At 38.5% G+C, this 21474-nt stretch overlaps 1 protein-coding gene across 50 annotated transcripts in view; it reads right to left on the reverse strand.

Annotated features, from left to right (window-relative positions):
• Ank2 (ankyrin 2) overlaps positions 1-21474 on the reverse strand; it is a 596871-nt gene that overhangs the window by 172878 nt on the left and 402519 nt on the right. For all 50 annotated transcript variants that reach the window (XM_052731611.1, XM_052731615.1, XM_052731610.1 and 47 more), the window contains one exon: positions 19716-19817. In XM_052731611.1, the coding sequence (XP_052587571.1) occupies positions 19716-19817 (102 nt within the window). The remainder of the gene's footprint in view (positions 1-19715; positions 19818-21474) is intronic.

Consider the following 21474-nt stretch of genomic DNA (forward strand, 5'->3'; position numbering starts at 1 on the left):
CCCATTCTCTCAGTTAACTATTGCTGTTCTCTGAAATGAGAACAGAAGTCTCCCTGCTTCTTCTTACTGTCCTTTAATTTTGAAAGAGAAGCATAATTCAGTGTTTGTCTTTTTTGCTAGTTACCAGGAAATGGAATAGATTCAACCTCTGTCTGAATTAAGGAACCAAATTTCCAACCCTTCCTACTTCTTCCTTTGTTTTGTGAGTTTCGTTTTTAATGACACCATAATCACAATACCTGTGAGCATGCATATATACATACTGTAAGCATGCCAATAATTTATTGAGGACATTTTGTGTTCCTTTTTCATCTCAGCACAGCACTGTGCTAAGTGCTTTCACACTGATTTTGTTATGAGCCCTGCTCCCTAGAGTTGATAAGTAGAAAGTAATTATACTTTATCAATACGATGGTTCCTTTTAAAGAGATACTAATGACTCAAGATGCTAACAAACTCTAGCTTTAAAAAAATCCTTAAATTTTTAATATAAAGAACTAAAAGTAAATATTTAAAACATAAATCTAATACCACTTAAACTTGAAAATAGTGGACTAAACAATGAGTTAAAATCATGAGTACACCAGTGTGTGTGTGTGTGTGTGTGTGTGTGTGTGTAGGGGGGAAGAGATACTGTACTGCAGCAAATCTGAAAGAAAAGAGATGAATACACAATAAAAGGAATTTCCAAATAATGATTGAAAGTACCAGCTGTTACTGAGATCATAGGAAAGGACAGGAAGTCTTTCTGTCTGTGTGTTTGAAAGGACAGAGTTTTTCATTTGTGGGCAACTATTAAGCTTTTCTCTTTTTTTCTATTTCCTTACTTTTATTTCCTTTTTTTTAGATTATGGTTAATTTCAAAAGTATTAAGATGTTGCTGGGGTTAAAGCAAGGTTGTCGTCTGTCACGACACTCCTGCACACCAGCACTGTGGCTTTGGGCAGCTCACTGGCCTCTCCACCCTCTGACTGCAAAGTCTCTTGTCACATCTGAAACAATGACAATGGAAGCGTCTGACATAAGAGACGCTCTTCTGAACAACAGGATGATAAATATAAAAGTGTAAGGCCACCAGTTACAGGCTTCATATCCATTGTTTTGGTAAGGGAAAGATGCAGGGGTTAGGGTCCCTTGAGCTGCCTGTTGATCCACACATTGCTGGACAAACGCTAGTTCCTTCATCCTCAAAGCTGGATCAGTCGTCACTGGACACTGTAGTGCCGCTTAGCCAGAAAATCAAAAGGAAAGTAACAGCTGGGCAGATGGCATGTGAGGTCAAATTTCAGTGTCCATTTCCCAATTGCCTTAGGATAATAATATCATAATATTTACTTCAGTGATACACTTTTATGAAAATATTTCTTGACCGCCAAAAGACTAAACTTTTGCTGGACTTTGTAGTCAAATTAATAACAAGTTTGGAGATCAGTTATGACTATGTACTTCACCTGCTGTAGTCATCCCATTTAAGTTGAACCTGCCTTTAAGAAAACAATGTAATCAATGTTATTATGCCTTGGATTTCCTATGCAAACAGCTTTTATAACCCCAGTAGAGCTTTAAAAATTTAGATTATGTACTCTTCCATGCCTCTGACCCATTATAATGTATGTATGCATGTTGTGGTAATCATTTGCTGAAGGCAGCCAACACGATGAAAGCCATCTCAAAACAAATATCTACCGGAAATGTTGCACACAACGTGTGACTGTAGCTTAGTGACTTCTGTTCTCAGTGGTGAGTGCTATCCGGGGTCAGCTGGAGTCAGTAAAACAACTACTTGCCTTGTAAAGCTCTGGTAAAGACTTCTATACAGAGCCCCTCCTCCCTTTCTCACAGCACGTTTTCTGTGGTGTTCAACAAACACGGAAGAAAGCCTTCGGTTAGGGAGGGGCATGGCAGGTTCCAGACATATCAATCAGGCCACAGGGACAGAGAGAACAGACACACACAGCAGAGAGATGGCAGATATGCCAGCAACCACAACTACAGACAGAAGGCAAGGCGGAGCGGAGAGAATTCAAACCCGGGCTTGCTCTTGTTTAAAGTAAGCCCAAGGAGAAGTTGCTTTATTTTCACTCTTTATGTCACATCAACACACTCTGGTGCCCTCCAAGGTTACCTTCAATGAGTAATTGAGGCAATTGACAACAAATAAGTTTTCCACACATAAACTGAAACATTGTTTTTATGTAAATCATGCAAACCAAGCAGGCTACAAAATAATATTTCAAAAATAATCTGAGGCTGAGAATAATTAATTTTGATAATGGAATGTTAAAAATGACATATCAACACATGTTCAAGAAGTACTTATTTTATATACTTTATCTTAGAGATTTTTTTTTAAATGTTGTGTGTATGTTTGTGTGTCTGACTATATGTGCACCACGTGTATGGGTGGCCCCAGAGGCTGGAAGAGAGCATCAGGTTCCCTGGACCTGGAGTTACAGGCAGTTGAGCGCTACCTGACATGGAACTGAGCATTTGTCCTCTAAAAGAGCAGCAAGTGTTCTTAACCACTGAGCCATCTCTTCTGCTGCTATATAATTTATTATACAAGAATACTCGTATGAATGGTTAAGTGATATTCTAAATGTACAAAGAAAAAATGTTCTAAACACAAAGGCATTAGGAGATACTGTAGCACTAAATCCTAACAAGGGCAATAACAGTCCATTCTTAATCCCAATGGCCCGGTCCACCAGGCAAGAGACTAAGTCTTAGGATGCTGGAGTCAGGGAAACAGGATAGTCTTAATATTTGTGAGGAGAACTACAAGTTTAAATGTAAAAAATAAAAAGAAGCAGACACTAGCATGGTGACTGATCAGTGTGCGTGAACCTAGTGGTGATATCGACGAGATTCTTGTTGAACATACACTTATAAGATTGTAACATGACTTGAACACACCACATCAAGGTGTAGACGCACTTCAGCAGTTACTTATTCACCTGTCAGTTTTACTGCGTCAAGTATAGATTTATTTCTAGCAACAGTTTGAGCATCTGTCAATCACATTGAACAGGCACAATGAAGCAGTGTTCTCAAGATAAATCTTTGATAATGGTTTCATGTATGTCAATGTTGATAAAGTAAAATGAACTGAGTTTTTGAAACCATCAATGAATATTCACCAAGGTCTTATTTTAAGTCATTGGGTTCTGCAGCCCTTTGATCACCAAGAGAGCTGTCAGTTTTGATACTACAGTTTTGGAATAATGCTATTTCTATATATCATTTAAAATGCCTAAATATACTGTTGATCGTTTCAAAATGAACTAGTCTATTGCTTTTCTGTGTGTGTCAGAAATGTAACTAGCACTCAATGGCTCTGTAAAAAAAAAAAAATTATTACCATCTATTCTTCTTGAGGTTTCATCCACCATTTCATATAAGCATATAAAAGCAGTCCACAGACAAAAAGCTCATGAAGTCAGGAAGAGAAGTAGTGAATGGGGCACAATGAAAACCCAATATCAAGCAAACTGCTGCCTACTTTTTAATAGAAATTTGATGGGAGTTCTAAACAAGAAGACAATATAGCATAGTTTCTATCCCCTGGTAGCCTATAAATGTGGTGCTTAAGTAATAAAAATCAACTAACTACTACATAGACATCAATAATTTCATTTCCATATCTCTGGATAATCTACTTTGCTAATCCTACAGGCCTACTACTCTGACTTTTACATATCAGAAAAGCTCAACTAATTTATATAATTTCTTTAACTATAGTAAATATAAATTTTGGTGGGAAGCGATTAAAATATATGAGTTCAAGGGAAAGTTCAGAAGAAATGGTCACTTCTTTTTCTTTTTTTGTTTTTTGAGACAGGGTTTTTCTGTATAGCCCTGACTGTCCTGGAACTCACTCTGTAAACAAGGATGGCCTCGAACTCAGAGATCTGCCTGCCTCTGCAGGACAATAATGGAGAAACTTGGCTCCCATGCTCCCCAACTATGGGAATGGTGCCTTATCTGTGATAACGAAGCTCTCTCAAAGCTGCAATGCTAGTTTCCATTATGATGAGTTGAGTTGGGCATTTCCTATTCCCAATTTATGTTTACTAATAAAAGTATTTCTTTATACAAAGATTTATTTTTTTAAACTATTTGAATTCCAACTTTGGAAGTCTGGAACTCTGGAAGTTAGTGTATGAGAGAAGCCTGGTTCCATCAGTAGTCACCTACTCAATAGTTCAGAGTTCTGATGCTTGACTCTGAAAATTTGAACTCACTTCATTTCTTTGATATTTTCACATAGTCTTACTCCTGTGGTTAAATTAATTTTATGAGAAATTAATTATCGATAGATTATTTAGTGAATAACTTAGTAAGTGTTAAAATAAGATATTCACATAAATCTCAAAGGAAAACTACTTTATCTACTTATAATTGCCATATTTTAAAGAGGTTTAACTATTTGACTTAAAGTGGACTCAGTATTTAAATAATAGCCAAAGCTTACTCTAGCTTTTTCCTATAATTAAGCACACAATTGCGTTAATTCATCTAATCTTGAAATTAAATCCATAAGATATGAACTAACTGGTGACTGGTGGTGAGAAACCACACTCAGCCTGCCCCTCCCTGGTGTAATCCTACTCTACTCCGTAGAACTCCGCTTTCCCTCATTCTTATTTGCAATTCTAATTAGTAAGAAATAGCTCAGACTCTGAAAATTATTTCCTAAGCTTTTAGAATTACATGGCTCAAATGTGTCAGTGTGATAAAAAAGAATATTAAAGTGGATTACAGAATTCTGTGGTATCAAATGAATACTAAACTTAGCTGGTTTTCATTTAAAAGTAAAAATGAAAGGATGATGTTACAGTGGCTGATCGCTTAGGTTTCTTACAGTAATAAAGTACTATGGTTCAAAGGACAGATGGTAATCAATGACAACATGCTTCTCCACTTTTTTTTTTAATTTTATAAACTGCGTTATTTGAAAAACTTGCAAATAAAGACACCACACACCAAATCTAACCAGTCCCAAAGACTATACAACTCAAGGATCATACAAGTAGAGCAAGCATTCAGAATGGAAGCTGTAGAGCTTCACTTAAATTTTATGCATTCACTGTTGAATATATTGTATTCACTTGTTCTACACCAAAAATGAAAAAGCCATGACAGAGCTGATACTAGAAAACAATTAGCTATTTGTCTTCCTTCACAACTCATGTCCATTACCAGCATTTGATCCTTCCTCATTCCCTAACATTTAGCCTTTCTTGGTCTTTTGTCTACATGTTCCATTGTACCTTTTTATAGACATAATCCATTAAATAACCTTTCATATTTGTGTCACTAACTTTTAATATATCGAGCGAAGTATTTAAAAGGAGGGAGTTAAAAACCTGAATTTTCTGAAGAGAATTTTTCACAGTTGATAATAACAGACCGTGTATCTGCCTAGACCCTTCCTATTGGTGGGAAGTTTTACCACATACAGCAGAATGACAAGATGTCTGGAAATGAGTATATTTATTAAAAATATTTTTAGCAAAATTCAGAGGCAAGTATGTTAGCATTTGTCCGGAATCTGTACATCAGTAATTCTAGAATGAGTGCACTATCTGTCCTCAACCACCACAGTCAGGATTTGTTCTCCCAAGTGAAAGTGATTACAGCGTGAGGGGTTATAGGTGATGCATTAGAGGCCTGGCCATCCTTTCTTTAAAGTAGAGCAGGATGTTGTGAACAATTTGTACTGTGTACAGTACAGTAATGAGTATGTAGTTGGCATGTAATAAAAGTCAATAGCATTTGATATCAAAAGGTATTATTGATTCCCACTCCATAGCTATCTAATTTACTACTCAGAATGAGTTAAGCAATTGGTCCAATATCCAGTGTTCACTCAATCATGTATTTACTGAATATTAATTGGACACATGTCATGCATAAATTCCTAGGTCATTTAACAGTATATTGCATACTAACAGTAACTTCTAATGTGTAAGTTTTAGTTTATTAGTCATTGTGACCTGATTCATGTAAGTCAGTGCTAGCCTCTCCCCACAAGCTTCACTTTACCCATATTTGCATTGGTATATTCCAGAACTTGTCTTCATCAATCTCTTGATCTTCCTGTGTTGCTAAGGTTTCCTGTTCCCATTGTGAGGCACTTATATTCTTTTCTGCATATTTCCAAAATTTTAACAGTGTGGGGTGAAGAGATGGCTCAGTGATTAAGAACACTGCTCTCCCAGAGGACCCCAGTTTGATTCTTAAAATCTACATGGTGGCTCACAACCATTTGTAGCTCCATGGGATCCAATACCTTCTTCTGCCCTTACAGGCACCAGCCATGTACATGGTACACAGATATATGCAGACAAACACTCAGACACATAAGATAAAAAATAATAACAATAAAAATGAAATATAAAATTTTAGCAGTGATGAAATTTGTTAATAAGACTCTAACGCCTTTTGTATAAACATGAAAGTCTCACTAAAAGTACAACTGTTTGAAAAAGAAAAAGAGCCAGGCGGTGGTGGTAGCGCACGCCTTTAATACCAACACTCAGGAGGCAGAGCCAGGTGGATCTCTGTGAGTTCAAGGCCAGCCTGGTTTACAGAGTGAGATCCAGCACAGGCACCAAAACTACACAGAGAAACCCTGTTTCGGAAAAAAAAAAAAAAAAAAAGAAAGAAAGGAAGGAAGGAAGGAAGAAAGGAAGGAAGGAAGGAAGGAAGGAAGGAAGGAAGGATGGAAGGAAGGAAAAAGAAAAAGGGAAAGAGATGTGTGCTTAGTATCTGAATGGCTAGTTCTAAGGAACTTGAATAACACATAATTTGAGAAACTCCTTGCTGTCTTGGATGGGCAACTTCATTCCCAGCTCCCTGATAATATGCTTCTTTTTCTTCTTGCTTTCCTCCTCAGTCTCCATTGGCACAAGTATACACTTTCCCTTATTTCTTAAAGGAAATGTTATGCTATAAATTATCTAACAAGCCTTTTCCCCCAGGGCAGAAACATCATTCATTCAGCCCACCAATGACTCTGCACATCCACTAAGGTTCAAAGATTTGTTTCAAACCAGGCACAACCTAGGACCTCTATACAAAGAACTTCCTTAGGGTGTGTGTGCACACACACAGGCATGTGCACACCCTTATTATCCAAGGTGTTTCCTTAGGGCCTCTTGCTTCTCTGAGCTTTGGGCTCTCATTCTATCCTTGAAGACCTTCCATTTCCGATGGAGGAAACTGAAAGGGAACAGTGTCTTTGCCATTCTTTTCACTATCCCACACATAACACACATGACCTACAACAAGCCATCATGTTACATACATTGTCATCTAGGAAACCAAATTATCACCTTGATTTTTGAGATTAAATAGAATTACACACACACACACACACACACACACACACACACACACACACACACACACACACACATAGATACGTGGCTCTGGATCATGCTCATTATCAGTGTGATGGCTATTTCCTAATATGAAACCGCCAAATTATCTTTAATATATACATTTCTTTAATTTCTAGGAACTGGTTCACCACAACTTGAAGTGGTTAGCATTAAAAACAAGATTATCTTTTTATTTTCTGTTTCTTGTTCTGGGAAACAAAATGGCTAGCAATGGACCACCTTTGGAGAGGAAAGAAGTAGAGAGAGGAGGGAGAGAGAAAACTTCTTCAGAAGGGTGGAAATATTCTCTAAAGAATAAGAAAGTAGAATCTGAGTGGGCAAAATCTCAGCTGCTAAAAGGCCAGATGGCTGCTAAGGGCACAAAGGAAATAACCAAGGAGAGATGATGATGGACAGGAATGGCAGCTTTACCTCTCCTCATGCCCCTCCTGCATCTGGTTGTAGCTCCACAAGAATCATGGTTAGTACATGTTTTGATCCATGTACTAACATCCAACAGCAGAGATCAAGATGGAACTCTATAGAGATCTACAAGCAAGCCCTGGTTAGACTCCCCAACTCCTCCTCCATCCTCTCTTCCACTGTTTGTTCAGAACCTACCTGGAGTAAAACTGTCACTCCATTTCCCTCTGCTGGAGCCAGTCACTAGGCTAAACAAACAGTTCCTGTCTGCCTCTGTGCAGTCTTTTTCTGATTCTCTCTCTTACCAAGTCCCACTCCTGAAGCTTTATCCCAAGCCCTTTCACACACAAGTGCCCTGACCAGTAGCATCTCTCTATGCTAAATGTCTTCCCCAAACAGTCCTCTAAACCTTGTTCTAGCTGAAGCCTGAAGACACAGCGTTCCTGATGCTGCCGGAGCTAGGAATGCTTATTTGCCCACATTCCTACTTACTATCCTTGCTCCTTATTCTATCCTATCTTCAAACTCTCCCTCCTTGTTCACAAGCCTTCTACTATGTGCAGCCTGTGTCCCTAGCTCTCATTCCCCATTGTTGGAAGAGTTTAACTTCACTTCACCTCCGTGCTTTCCCACTTACTCATAGGTAAACATATCAAAATCCTTTGATTCCAGAATTCTTCTCTGCTGATAAGTGTTTTTCTTTACCTTGTGTACTCTCTCCAAGGTCTAGTTCTTGCCATTTCAGAAGATGAGGCCTTTCCTTCAAGATCTGTTTTACCATCCAATCCTTTGATCACCACTCACCCAAGGCCAGCAATCCTCCCACCTCTGATATCTAGAATCCATCCACTTATTTACCTCAGTGTTCTCCTGTCTCTACTCAGGACACATTCTGTGCAAGCTCTTTGTAATGATGTCGTGCATTTCCTTCCATGTATCCTAAGTTCACTTGTGTTTCTGTACCTTTCCCATAAATGCTTACTTAAACCACATTCCCAATTACATGCAATGCCATCTTCTGCCTGAACCTGACTTCAGAAGAACTCACATACACGTTACCTAGACTCACTAAAAATGCATGCTCATGAGCCTCAAGCAGGTCCTTAACATTGCTTGGCAATCACAATCATCACAGTGACCCTTGTGCATTTTCTCCTACTTTCCTGAATCAATCATTTCACACCTTTCTCCGTAACCTCCATCACCTCTCTCCTATAACTCAGCTAATAACTTTGACTCATTTCACTGAAAAACAAAGAAAGAAGGCAGTTAAAAGCTCCCACCCTACACCCACCTTTCTAGCCCCATCCCTATTCTACTTCCAACTTCACCCATATGCCCTTTCCCTCCTCAACTAGCTACAGCCCTAGGAAAGGACAACTTTCCTTTGTGTACCAGACCTGATCACGTTATCAGTTAATCAAGGAGTCCTTGGCCATTCTCCCATCTCTCTTTAGTTCCCACTCATCTCTTCCTTAAATCATTGGTTTCTTTTCTTTCCTTGATGATCTTTTCCATCAATAAAACAAAAATACCATCGCTTCTTTTACATAAACAGGAATGTGTCTCATGATCCCGTTTTCTCTTCCAGTTACTCCCTTGTCTCTTCTATGCTTTATAGAAAGGACAGAGTATATTTGGTCTGACCATTGTCCAGTGGATGAACTCCATCTGACTCACTCCACCCTCCACTGAAATTACACTGAGATCATCTCTTACTACCACAATGCTTCACATATTAATCAGTTCCTCTGCTTGTTTTGTCAACAACATGTTACAAAGTTGATCATTTCATAGACCTGAAAATAGCTTTTTTATTTGGCATTCAAGACATAAATCTCTCCATGTTTCCCTCCTACATCTTTGAGCACGCTTGCCCATTCTCATCTCCCTGAGTTCCCTGAGGTTCTGTTGTCAAACTCCCTTATTATTCATAGATACTCATAAATACTTTTTTTTGGTAATCCCATCCAGTTTGATAGTTTGAATATTGTCTATACACTAAACTGAAGTTTATATCTTTGCCCAAAGCTTCTTTTAGAAACTTCAGACTGAACATGTTTAACTACCCCATTTTAGATACCACATAGACAAACTTAAAATGTGCAAAATTGGCCATTCCTTCAAGCCTGCTCATCTCACAGACCTCTCTAACACAGCTCATGAAAAACCAACCCTCCTTTTTCCCATGGCAACCCCAAACTTCATTCTTCACCCCCTCTTCTCCCCCCATCCTGTATCAAATCCATCCGGAGGGCACAAAGCCCTCATGCTTACAGATAAGCACTAAGGAAACCAGGAATGTTAAACATGGGGATGTTGTCTCTTCAAAGGAAGAGATGTTTAACCTTTTTATCAGCCCAGAACGTTGGGAACAGATGTGGTTAGCAGCTTAATGACCTCTGTGCTATCGCTATTGCCAAGACACACCTGGCTCCCTCATACTCTTATGTTTACCTCAGTCTTCCTCCCTACACCTTCCTATTGAACATTGTTTCTCAGCTAATAGAACCCATCTTTACAGAAAAGGCCACATGTACTTTGAAAGGAATTTCAATGCAATGATGTCTTAAGCTTTGCTGTACTCACAGAATTGAGTTAATTATCACCAGGAAACATTTTTCCAAAACTGTGCTGTGCTTAAAAGGCCTCAAATAAACTGCCCTTGTGTCAGACTCTTGAAGTTTGAACCAACACTGGCTACTGAGTTGTGTTGAACCAGACTTCAATCTTTCTTCATGTGGGTCAACACTCTGTTGGCCATGATGTTTGCAGAGACTCCCACATCCATCAACAAACAGCTCTATCTTTAAATTCTACCTGGAAGCCAAACAGGGCTCATCACTTCTGCCTGTTGTCTTAGTGTAAAACAACACATTTCTCACCTAAAGCAATTTCCCTAGACTGTCCTTGCTTCCTTCTGTCTGGGTGCTAGTACTGGACCTTAGGTAAGCCAGTTTCTATCACTTCTTTCTTAAAAACTCTAATCACTTTTCTTATTTAGAATCAAAGCCAAAGATTATTTCTTAAATTAACCTACAAACATTCAATGCTGTAGCATTCTGCTCTCCTCCAACCTCTTCATGTTCTCCTTCTCCCTCATTTTATTTCAGACAGGCTGACCTCCCTGCTGATCATTGAACACATCACCATGTTCTGTGGGCTCTCTCATCAAGAGTTGTAAAATGTATTTCTTGGGAATGTTGCATGGCTTCACACTCAGCTCTGTTGGGTATTCATTGGACCATCTTGTCAACCATGACACATTGCTCTCCTTCCATTCTCTCCTCTTCTACTGCATGTTTCTTGTCCATGCCTTTTACTGCTTTTGTTTTTCCTTTCTTTCTTTCTTTCTTTTTTTTCCACTATGGGTCTTATTATTTATTTCTAGTTGGCTCTGAATTCAGAGCTATCAACTTGCCTCTGTTTCCTGAGTGCTAAGATTAAAGGTATACCCTAGCACACCCAGTGACTGACTGCTTTTCCTCTTTCCCTATGTATTAGTTACCTTTCTATTGCTGTGAAAAACACCATGACCAAGGCAACTTGTAAAAGAAAGCATTTAATTGGGCTTATGGTTTCACTGATGATAGAGTAAAGGCATGAGGCCAGAAACAGCTAAGAGCACACTTCACCATCCATAAAGAGGAAGTAGAGAGAGGGCACACTGGGAAAGGTGCAAGTCTTTTGATAACTTAAAGCCTGCCCCCACTGGCATACCTCCTCCAATAAGGCCACACCTCCTGATCTTTCCCGAACAGTTCTACCAACTGGGGACTGAGCAGTCAAGTATTTGAAGCCCCTGGAAGCCATTCTCATTCAAACTACAGCACTATATATCGTAGTAACTTCCCTTGCTCTTGTCTCTCTCATTTGAGGGTTCAGATTGTAAACTACAAGAGAGCAGAGGCCGTGCTTCCCTCTGACTTACTGCATCCTCAGCACCAAAAGTTTGTTTGAGCAAACAGATGAACAAGTGCTGTGCCTGACATCAGACTGGAAAACAAAAATACTGTTGTTTTGATAGCTGAAGCATGTTAGGGAGAAGGGTAGCTGCTGGGAAATCAAGCATTACAATCTGTTTCCTTGGTCACAGGAAGAGAGGACTCAAGAGAATTCCCAGAATATAAAGTGCTCTGTTCCAATCTAAACCATGCAGACAGTACTTAAGAGCACAGCCACAGAAATAATTTGAATAAGGTCACCCCTGCATTTCCAAAATGAAAGAGTCATCACATTTCAAACCTCTTTCTCAATTCCAGTAGGTACAAATACAGTCAAAACTTTTTAGTGCTGGGGATGAGCACTTAATGAATGTCTGGTAGAATTGCTTACCATGGAATAAATATCAATACTGAAATTCAAAAGATTAGACAGGCCATATTTAGTTTGAATTTGAATTAAAATCATCTAATATAAGGCAGGAAGCCTTTGCTTCTATTAAATGAGGCATCAGCAAGAAACAGTCCTGGTTAGTTTTTGTCAGCTTGACACAGCTAGTCTCATCTAGGAAGAGAGATTCTCAATTGAGAAAATGCCCCCATCAGATTGAGCTGTACCAAGCCCATAGGGCACTACCTTGATTGATGTGTGAGGGCTCAGCCCACTGTGAGCAGTCCCATCTCTGGGCAGAAGGGCCTGGGTTTTAGAAGGCAAACTGAGCGAGCCATGTGGAACATGCCAATTAACAGTCTTTCTTCACAGCCTCTGCTTTACTTCCTATGTCCAGGTTATTCCTGCCTTGAGTTCCTGCCCTGACTTCCCTTCATGATGTACTATGATCCAGATGTGTAAACCAAATAAACCCTTTTCTCCCAAAGTTGCTTTTGGTCATGGTGTTTTTATCATAGCAACAAAAAGCAAATTATGACAATCATATTGATAGCTAGCTGTATTTTACAAATATGTTTATGACTAATTTAACTAGTTACAAAACTGTAGTTTATTCCATTGTTCAATGATTCCATGAATTCAATTATTTTTAATTCATATTTATTGCCCTTATTATGTCCCAGACTAGTATTACTGTTCTTGGCATTTTTAAAGACAGATCTACACCAGATGGATCCAAATGGTATTTGTGAGAAAGATTTTAGTTGCAGAAAAACATTTTAGTTTAACACAATCCAGATAAGTAGTAACTGTTACCAAATTACAATTAAGTATAATCTTTCCTCTCTGATGACACAGGCCACGAACATGCCACTTAAGAGTCTGTCCTACCTATGAAAATAGTACTGCTTCTACCAGCGGGTAAGTTAAGAATCAATATGAGAAGACTGCGTTAGTTTAATGCAGATTGTCATGTTCAGTAATAACTATGGAGTGTTGATTCTATAGGCATTTTCCAAGCATTCCCTCCAGTCATAAACAACCCTGACTTCAGGTGGTTATGATCACTGAGGCTGAGTAAATTCAGACATGAGGGGGTAGCTTGCCCAGGACCCCTTAGCCTGAAAAAAAAAATAAGAAAATGGATTCTAGCACCCACATTTTTAACTTGACCTCCCAAAATGGTCAGAGTCACATGAAGAGAACATTTGCTAAAGTTATTGTTGAGTTATTGTATCATCTTGTTGCTGAAGGCTTGTCCTTCTAGAAACATTACTGTTGCCTTAAAAAAGCTGTTTTAAGATGGCCCTCTACTTTGGGAAAAGGAAACATGGGGTTAAACTTATACGTTTGTATCTCTACTGTTAAAATTTGGTGGCAGAGATTCAAAACACCAAATGAAGTCATTTTAAGAACTGTTGATCTTTAGTGTAAGATTACATTCAAGGGGTGCCAAACAATAGTCCTTTATTTTGAAGTCACTGTAGTGAAATAAATAAATTTGATATGTGGTAAAAAAAAAAAAAGTATCTAAACCTTCTGGGACTTTTGTTGACATTTAAACTGGCTATAAATGTTGATGAAAATATTACAGAGTTTATTTTTACTATCTGGGTGTTAGCTTTGTTTGCAACAGTATAAAATCAGTTCAGACACAATTACTAAATACATTTTTAAAGGAAACATTTATATGAGTTTCAATAATGGAGTGAATGTTAAGGTTAATTGTTTTCTTAACAGAGAAAAACTAACAAGGGTAATAAATTCTGGTCTAACTTTTAAAGAAAACAAGTTAATGATCATAATTACATCATTAGGAAAAGAAAAAGGAAAACTTGACGTTTTAGGACATTTTCTTGTGCCAAATTTATTCATTTCCTCCATGTCCTTTAAGTCCATACTTATCACAAAGCTCAGCTCCCAGCCTTCCAATTCCTTTAAAGTATTACAAATTATGCTATATTTTTAACTAAATTTCAAAGTGCATATGATAGTTATAAAACCAATTCTATTTTTTTTTAAATCTGATCCTAATTTCAGCTTAAGGACTCTCAGCACACCAACACATGTGATATTTTTGGAAAGCTGGTACAGCCCAAATTGTCTTTCATTGAGAAATACAACAGGGTACAAAGAGTCCTGGTTTTTATATTGTATGTCGCAATGCTCCCTGGGAACCCCGGCTTAGAAGAGAAACACAGAATATGCTTTCTTCCCCTTGTCCCTATACCACAGTATTTGAATGCCACATGATTAGAAATAGGAATACCTTGGCTTCAATAGCTGCCTCTTCCATCCTCATACATATTTGGAAATTATTTTCAGTTCTACATTTTATTTGAATTTTAGTTTAATTCTTAGTAACAGTGGTAGAGTTTCTGGTGATGATTTTCTCTGATTTAGGAGTTCCTTTATCTATTATATTAACATGGAATGAATAAATATTCTTTTCTAGGAGCAACGGTATTAGTTATTAGTATGGTCCAAGCTTCAGGATAAAGGACATTATCACTGCATATTGTGAAAGGGAGGCTCAAACATCTACTCAAGATGTCCTGCAGTAGATAAAACCAAGACATGACACACAGATGTGTGTCACCCAACGAATATCACTTAACCATGAATTCATTTTCTGCATTAGTAAACACAGGCTTACCCACATCTCATAAGGTTTTGTCTCAGCTGACCGATAAACATCATATATAAAACTCAGGGCACAAACTTTGATACAATAATGACTTAATTGATATTACTCACTTTAACTCTACAACTTCTAATTAATGTACATTTCTTAATAATAATGATATTAAGGAATAAACAGCAGGCATCAACAGTTGCTTTATAACTGTTAAATCTGAGTGATTCAAGAGAATCAATCTCATAGTTTTATGGAAGTCAATTAAAATTTTTTGATTCTTCATTGATTATGTACAGTAGTAGTAATTAGACTGTAGGAACCTTAGAAAATCATGTTTCAAGTTTCATATTTCATAGTTTTAACTTTCACTGCATCCCTGGGAGAGAAGTATTGAATATGTTGTTATCACTCTGATTAGAGATTAGGGAAATGCCACTTTCTGAACTGAAGTAACTTGCCAAAAGTTACAGAACTTGACTTTGGGCCTATGGCTTATGACATCAAGTCTCAGAGAAATAAATATTCTTTTAAGGTGAAACATTTGAGAATAGGTGACTACTAGAAGAAACAAGCTAGCCTGGTTAAAATTTTTCAAACTAGCTCAAGAAGTCAGGCTTATTATTTATCACTCATGGATAGAGTATTTACTATTGAGAGAAAACTCTCTCCTAAAATGGTACCTAAAAAAAATTAAAAACCTTTAACTTATCACATAATTAATTACTTTAAGATGACCTGAGCTTGGTATGAAATAGGTTAGCTTCATTTCACTTAATGCTCTTTTAACATTATGAAATGTTTATTTAATTCTACCTAAGTGAACTAATAATCACATTTTCTATTTATTAACATACTGCCAACTTAGAAGATGAATTAATTGGTATTAAAATTGGGGAGTGTATTTAATTTACTTAATGAACCTAAGGTAATGTCAAAATTAGAGAACATTTCAAATTCAAACTCTTGGGCATTTTATTGAGTAAATATGCATATGTGTACATATATACATTGGAAGCTTGGATTTCCTTTCTTGATATAATTAATGTACTTTAAATTCAAATTACATGTTCAAAAGAATAATAGAAGCATATCAGATAAAATTAATGGAAAATACAATAGAGGGAAGATACATCTGCAGTGGTCTTATTCCACCTATACATGGAGAGGAAGTTATTTGGTCTCACTCCACTTGTTACTATATCATGATGTTGGCAGAAGATCCAAGTCTACTGGATTAGAACAAAGGACCTTATAATCCACAGCAAAGACAGCGGCTGAGTGTCACATGCTGCTGGTGCCAGATCCTCTCACCAAATGCATCGTAGTGGACATAGAGGGTAATGATGAAGTCCTTTTTGTGTAGGCTAGGTTCGAGAATGCAGACCTGCGGAATTCACATTAGCCAGTGTGTGGTCTCAGGGTTGGTGTTACTGAGTCCTAGTCTTCAGGACTGCTTACTGCAAACACTACCCCAAGAGATGGCCCAGGATTATATAATCCAAGTACTTTATATTCTTATTATCCCTCACAGTATCTGCAAAAGCAAATAAGTCTCATACTTTCGTGTGATAAGAGACATATCCCCCTAAAGAATGAGAAATCCTGCCACTGGTGACAATGTTTCTCCCACCAGTGAGTCTCAAAGGAAAAAGAGAAGTCACCTCTAGGTGACTGTAACATGATGGCCCTACTCTTACAGGTGTTTCCAGCCACTGGAAATTTATAAATAGGAGAAGCGCCATGAATATGTTTTTTTATTTTAGAATGGCAACATAAAATAACATAAAGTGACCCAGCTGAATGCATGAGGTTTTTGTGGTCACTTTGCTGAGTGGCCATGAAGATACAGAATGTGAGTCTGGACGGGGAAGATCCACAGTGGTACACTCTGGAGATGCATCCTGGAAATGGGCCATCACTGATTACATGAAAAACTGACTTAGGACTGACATAGTGGTATAGTACAGAAAGGAATCTACCTCTGTGTGGAGATATGGAATGGTCTTCCTCCTTAAGAGCTGACCAATCTCCCAGCCAAGGGGCCAACCCTCAGGAGGGCAAAACCTCCTTGAGCCAGGCTACACAGACAGGAGGGTTAATGATCTTTTAAACAAAATAATGTGCTATTCCTTCCCAGAATCCCCACCCAGACAACCTTGTAAGTCTGTCCATTTTTCTGAATTATTTTCCCTTTTTTCTTTCTGTCGTTTTCCTAAGGATGCTTTCCCCAAATGCTTTGGGCTTCTCTCTTTCTCCAAATCTTTCCTCTTTTCGATGTCTCCTCCTTGCCAAGATCCCCTGACTGCCCACCATGTGGCTGACCTCCATGCCAGCTTAACTCAGCATGGCCTTTTCTCTTTCTCTGAACCCCTTCCTCCTGGCAGCTGTCAGGATTTACAGCTTGCCCCCTGAGCTTTGCTTTTAAATTGTAATAAAATTGTCCTGGAGCTGTTGTTTGAGTCTGTTCTCAAGTTCTTTTACTAACAGGACAAAGACCCACTAGAGGACACTTGGATTCCCTGGTAACATGTGGCGACTCCCATGGACTCTCCAAAGTGTTTAGTAACACAAGTGGGTAAGAAATGAATAGATATGAATTTAGGACAATAATAACTTGGGAGTAATAAACAACCAGGCTGCATTTTGTAAAGTATTCAAGAGATTTACTGATTTCAGTAGTCTAGAGCAAGATTTCTTAAGCTTCTTGCACTTTTGACCCCTTTCCACTCAAGTAATTTTCATGGAACTCTGGGCATATAGAGAAATATAAAATAGGTACATAAATCAAGCATTTTCTAATAATGAAACATAAGAAGAATTGATTTTAAAGCAGGTTTTTTTTTTTTGGCTTGGTTGGGGTTTTTTGGGGGGTTTTTTTGTTTTTTTTGTTTTTTTTGTTTTGTTTTGTTTTTTTTTAAGACAGGGTTTCTCTGTGTAGCTTTGTGCCTTTCCTGGCTCTTGCTCTGTAGCCCAGGCTGGCCTCAAACTCACAGAGATCTGCCTGGCTCTGCCTCCCGAGTGCTGGGATTAAAGGCGTGCACCACCACCACCGCCCGGCGCAGTTTTATATTTTATCATTTACTAAAGATGAAAGTAAACATGTGTACTACTGAGACAGATATTCTTGTCTGTTTTACATGAACATTAAGTCTTCACTGTCTACTTGATGACATAGAGATATTTAGAGTTGGTAGATACTCTGATTTTATTTATTAATGTGTTTATTTATTAATTTGTTGGGTTTTTTTGAGACAGGGTTTCTCTGTTTGGCCATGGCTATTCTGGAACTTGCTTTGTAGACCAGGGTGGCCTCAAACTTAAGAGATCCACCTGCCCCTTTCTCTGAGTTCTGGAATTAAAGGTGTGTGCCACTATTGCCTGGCAGGTACTTTGATTTTATAATCAGCATTTCTGACAATGCCATTTCACATGAGTATTTGAAAATAGCAGAAATATGTTTGGTATCATTTCTGAAACCATTGAAAATTCTGTCCCTAATCACAAGCCAAAAATTCACTTCATGTTTTTTTTTTTTTTTTTTAATGAAACAGGTCAGGAATTCACACAGCAATTTTTAAAATCAAGCATTCTAATACAACATAATCCAAAGACATACTAATTTGACACTAGCATACTGAGGGATGATGGTAGGGAAATATTTAAAGTTTTCCTTTTTGTAATTAAACTATTGTATTTCTTTGTGAGAAGAAAGCTTTGCATATGTTCAGAGATGCTGCATGCTGTGACAGTCCCACAGGCCAAAGCGCTCATGTTGTGTGTCTAGGACGACGGCTGAAGTGAAGCTGTGCAGGGTAATAGAAAGCACTGAGAGAAAGAACTTAGATTCATTCTCATTTGACTTCAAATCAATGCCGGTTGTTGCATATTCTAAAACCTTTTCTTGTTACTATTTTTTTGTGACACCCACATTCAGTTCTACAACCCCACATGGGTCCCAAGCTGCAGCTTAGGAGGGTTGGCTCTAGAGATTACAGAAAGGTGAACTGAATGTATTGGAGGATGCAGAAACAGCATCCAAGCACTCCTAGGTCAACTGAAATCGAATAACAAAAATTGCCTCACATAAACATGATATTAATGCTTTGTTTTTCATCATACAATCCGTCACACACACACAAAAACAACAACAACAACATTTACAAACTATAGTGATTACTGGGGTCTTCTAGACACTTTAATTTATGGTACAAAAATCTTCATCAAAATGTCAAGAAAATATCAATACTCTTGAAGGCAAATAATATCAAAAATAAATAATTTTCTCTCTAATGAATAGGCCAAACACTTCATTTAAACTAATATAGGAATTTTTCATATTCTCAGAATTAACCATATTTCTAAACCAGTGCGAAGAAAGTGTTGCTTCAAGTTTTTTTGTTGTTGTGTGATTTTGTTTATTTGAGACACTATCTCATCTTATGTAGCTGAGGATGACCTTGAATTAAGTCATAATACATCATTCTTGACTAATCAATATACCAGATCAGGTGGTTCACATCATTTCAGTGGAAGATAGTGACATTCAATTTATTTTATTTTTTTCTGTACTTCACCAGCAATAGCAATTTTAAAAGCCAACACTAACACTTCAAAGGTTGGTAAGGTGGTAAAAATTGGGTTGCATCAAGATCAACTTTCTCCCCCCGCCCCCACTCCGACAGGGTTTCTCTGTGTAGCTTTGCGCCTTTCCTGGAACCCGCTTTGTAGACCAGGCTTGGCCTCAACTCACAGAGATCCGCCTGCCTCTGCCTTCCGAGTGCTGGGATTAAAGGCGTGCACCACCACTGCCCGGCAAGATCAACTTTCTAATACCTCAGTAGATCAATATTAACAAAAAATAGTGCTGGGCTCTGTAACTCTGCCTGGATATGAGGTGCTGCTCGATTCAGGAGCTAAAGCCCCCCTACTCTTACCTGATTGCAGGTGTTGATGTCGATGCCCCCCTTCAGATATTCCACAACTTTGTCCAGGTTGCCTGCTCTGGCAGCGCGGAGGAAGCTGGCATTGCTGTCGGACTGCAAGAGAAAGAGAAGGCCTTTGGTGAATCCTGCAGAACACCAAACGCACCAGATACAGGACGACAAGAGTGTTAACACGACACATCAGACACACTTTGGCTGGAAAATGCTTCAGTACAGGCTTTAAAACACCCAGCTTTCCTCCACAGCACAAGGCAGTAGCCAACCATACAGTGGTTTATGGATGTTGACGTCCATGGGAAACACACTCTGTCCATACAAGAATACAAAGGAACCATTAACATAAAAATGGCCGATACTACTTTATTCCAAATCTTCATCCAATTTAAGGATGAATTTACACTACGCAAAATTCTACTGTTCCTCATTTTAGATTTGTTTTCCCCACACTCAAGCGTTGTGTGCAATGGTGTTCACGTGTGTATGGGTGGACACGTGAACAGGGATGCATGAAAACGTGTGATCATGGAGGTCTGAGGTTGGTGTGAGGTGTCTTGCTCCATCACCACTTTACTTCCTATGTTATTTATGGAGGTAGAGTCCGTCCATTGAACTGAGAGCTCACCCATGGGTTCATCATGCAAGCCTGCTTGCCTCTGGGCTCCTCTGCCCCTGCCTCCCCAGTCCTGGGCTTACAGGGGCCCTCATTCCTGCTAAGATTTTTCTGTGCGTTCTGGGGATCCTAGTTCTGGTCCCTAGCTTGTGCAGCAAGTGCTTCATGCATTGGGCCGTCTCCAGAGCCCCTATGCATTTGTTTTCAATTGGGTTTTTAGAGAACTGACACTGAGCCTAATGGCAAGTCAACGAAGAAAGAAAAAAAGAATTTGAAAACTAGATGAAACTAAAGCTGCCTGAGTTCCTCCTTCTCTTTCTTTTCTGCCAGTTTTCAGATGACTCGGCTGAAGGACACCGAGTCAGGGTCACTACAGTCATCCAGCCTCATGGGGAGAGAGTAAGAAGCTTTGAAGATAGGGAGAGCGTTAGTTGGCAGGTGTGGACTGCGCTGATGCAAATTTTGTACTCCTAGTGATTTGGGGAAAACATTATTAAATGTAAACCAGCTGACATAATACTAGACTGAAATATCTTGGTAAAGTCTCTCTGGATAGAGACTTTGTTTTAAGTTTTCCATCTTCCCACAGTTTCCACAAATCTGGTCCTGGGAAAATCAGCTGTATTTGCCTCGTGAAAAGTCTAGAGGACTGTTCCAATGGCAGAGTTACAACCATTGCCCCAGGCTTGAATAAATATTCTGACTTTCAAACCTTAACATAATAATGACAATAAACTTTTGTTAGGGTTAAAGACACTTATATAACTATTATAAATTTTCTTGTAGTATAATATCCGACCAAGGGAAAAAGGGGTCTGAAGAGGGGGATGTCATTCACATATCTGGATATGAGAGCTGAGTTTGATAACTTCTGTTTTCTTTCAGGTTTGACAACATTCCCCTCAGTAGATTGCATAGCCTCCTTCCCTCGAAGAAGACTACACTTGGCAGGGATTCTTGGCAAACTCTGTCAAAGCTGTTTTTTAAATTTGTGATGATGGGCAGGTAATAGAAATGGGAATATTTTCTCAGGGAGTTTCAAATAAATGATTGCTTGCACATCGTTAAGTGATTTACACTCAGGAACCCTGAAAACCTGAGAACTGAATGATTTCACATCAGTCTGAGTACTACATGGGT

Source organism: Peromyscus californicus, unplaced genomic scaffold (genome assembly GCF_007827085.1).
Source record: "Peromyscus californicus insignis strain IS unplaced genomic scaffold, ASM782708v3 Scaffold_9__1_contigs__length_137607984, whole genome shotgun sequence".
Taxonomy (NCBI): domain Eukaryota; kingdom Metazoa; phylum Chordata; class Mammalia; order Rodentia; family Cricetidae; genus Peromyscus; species Peromyscus californicus.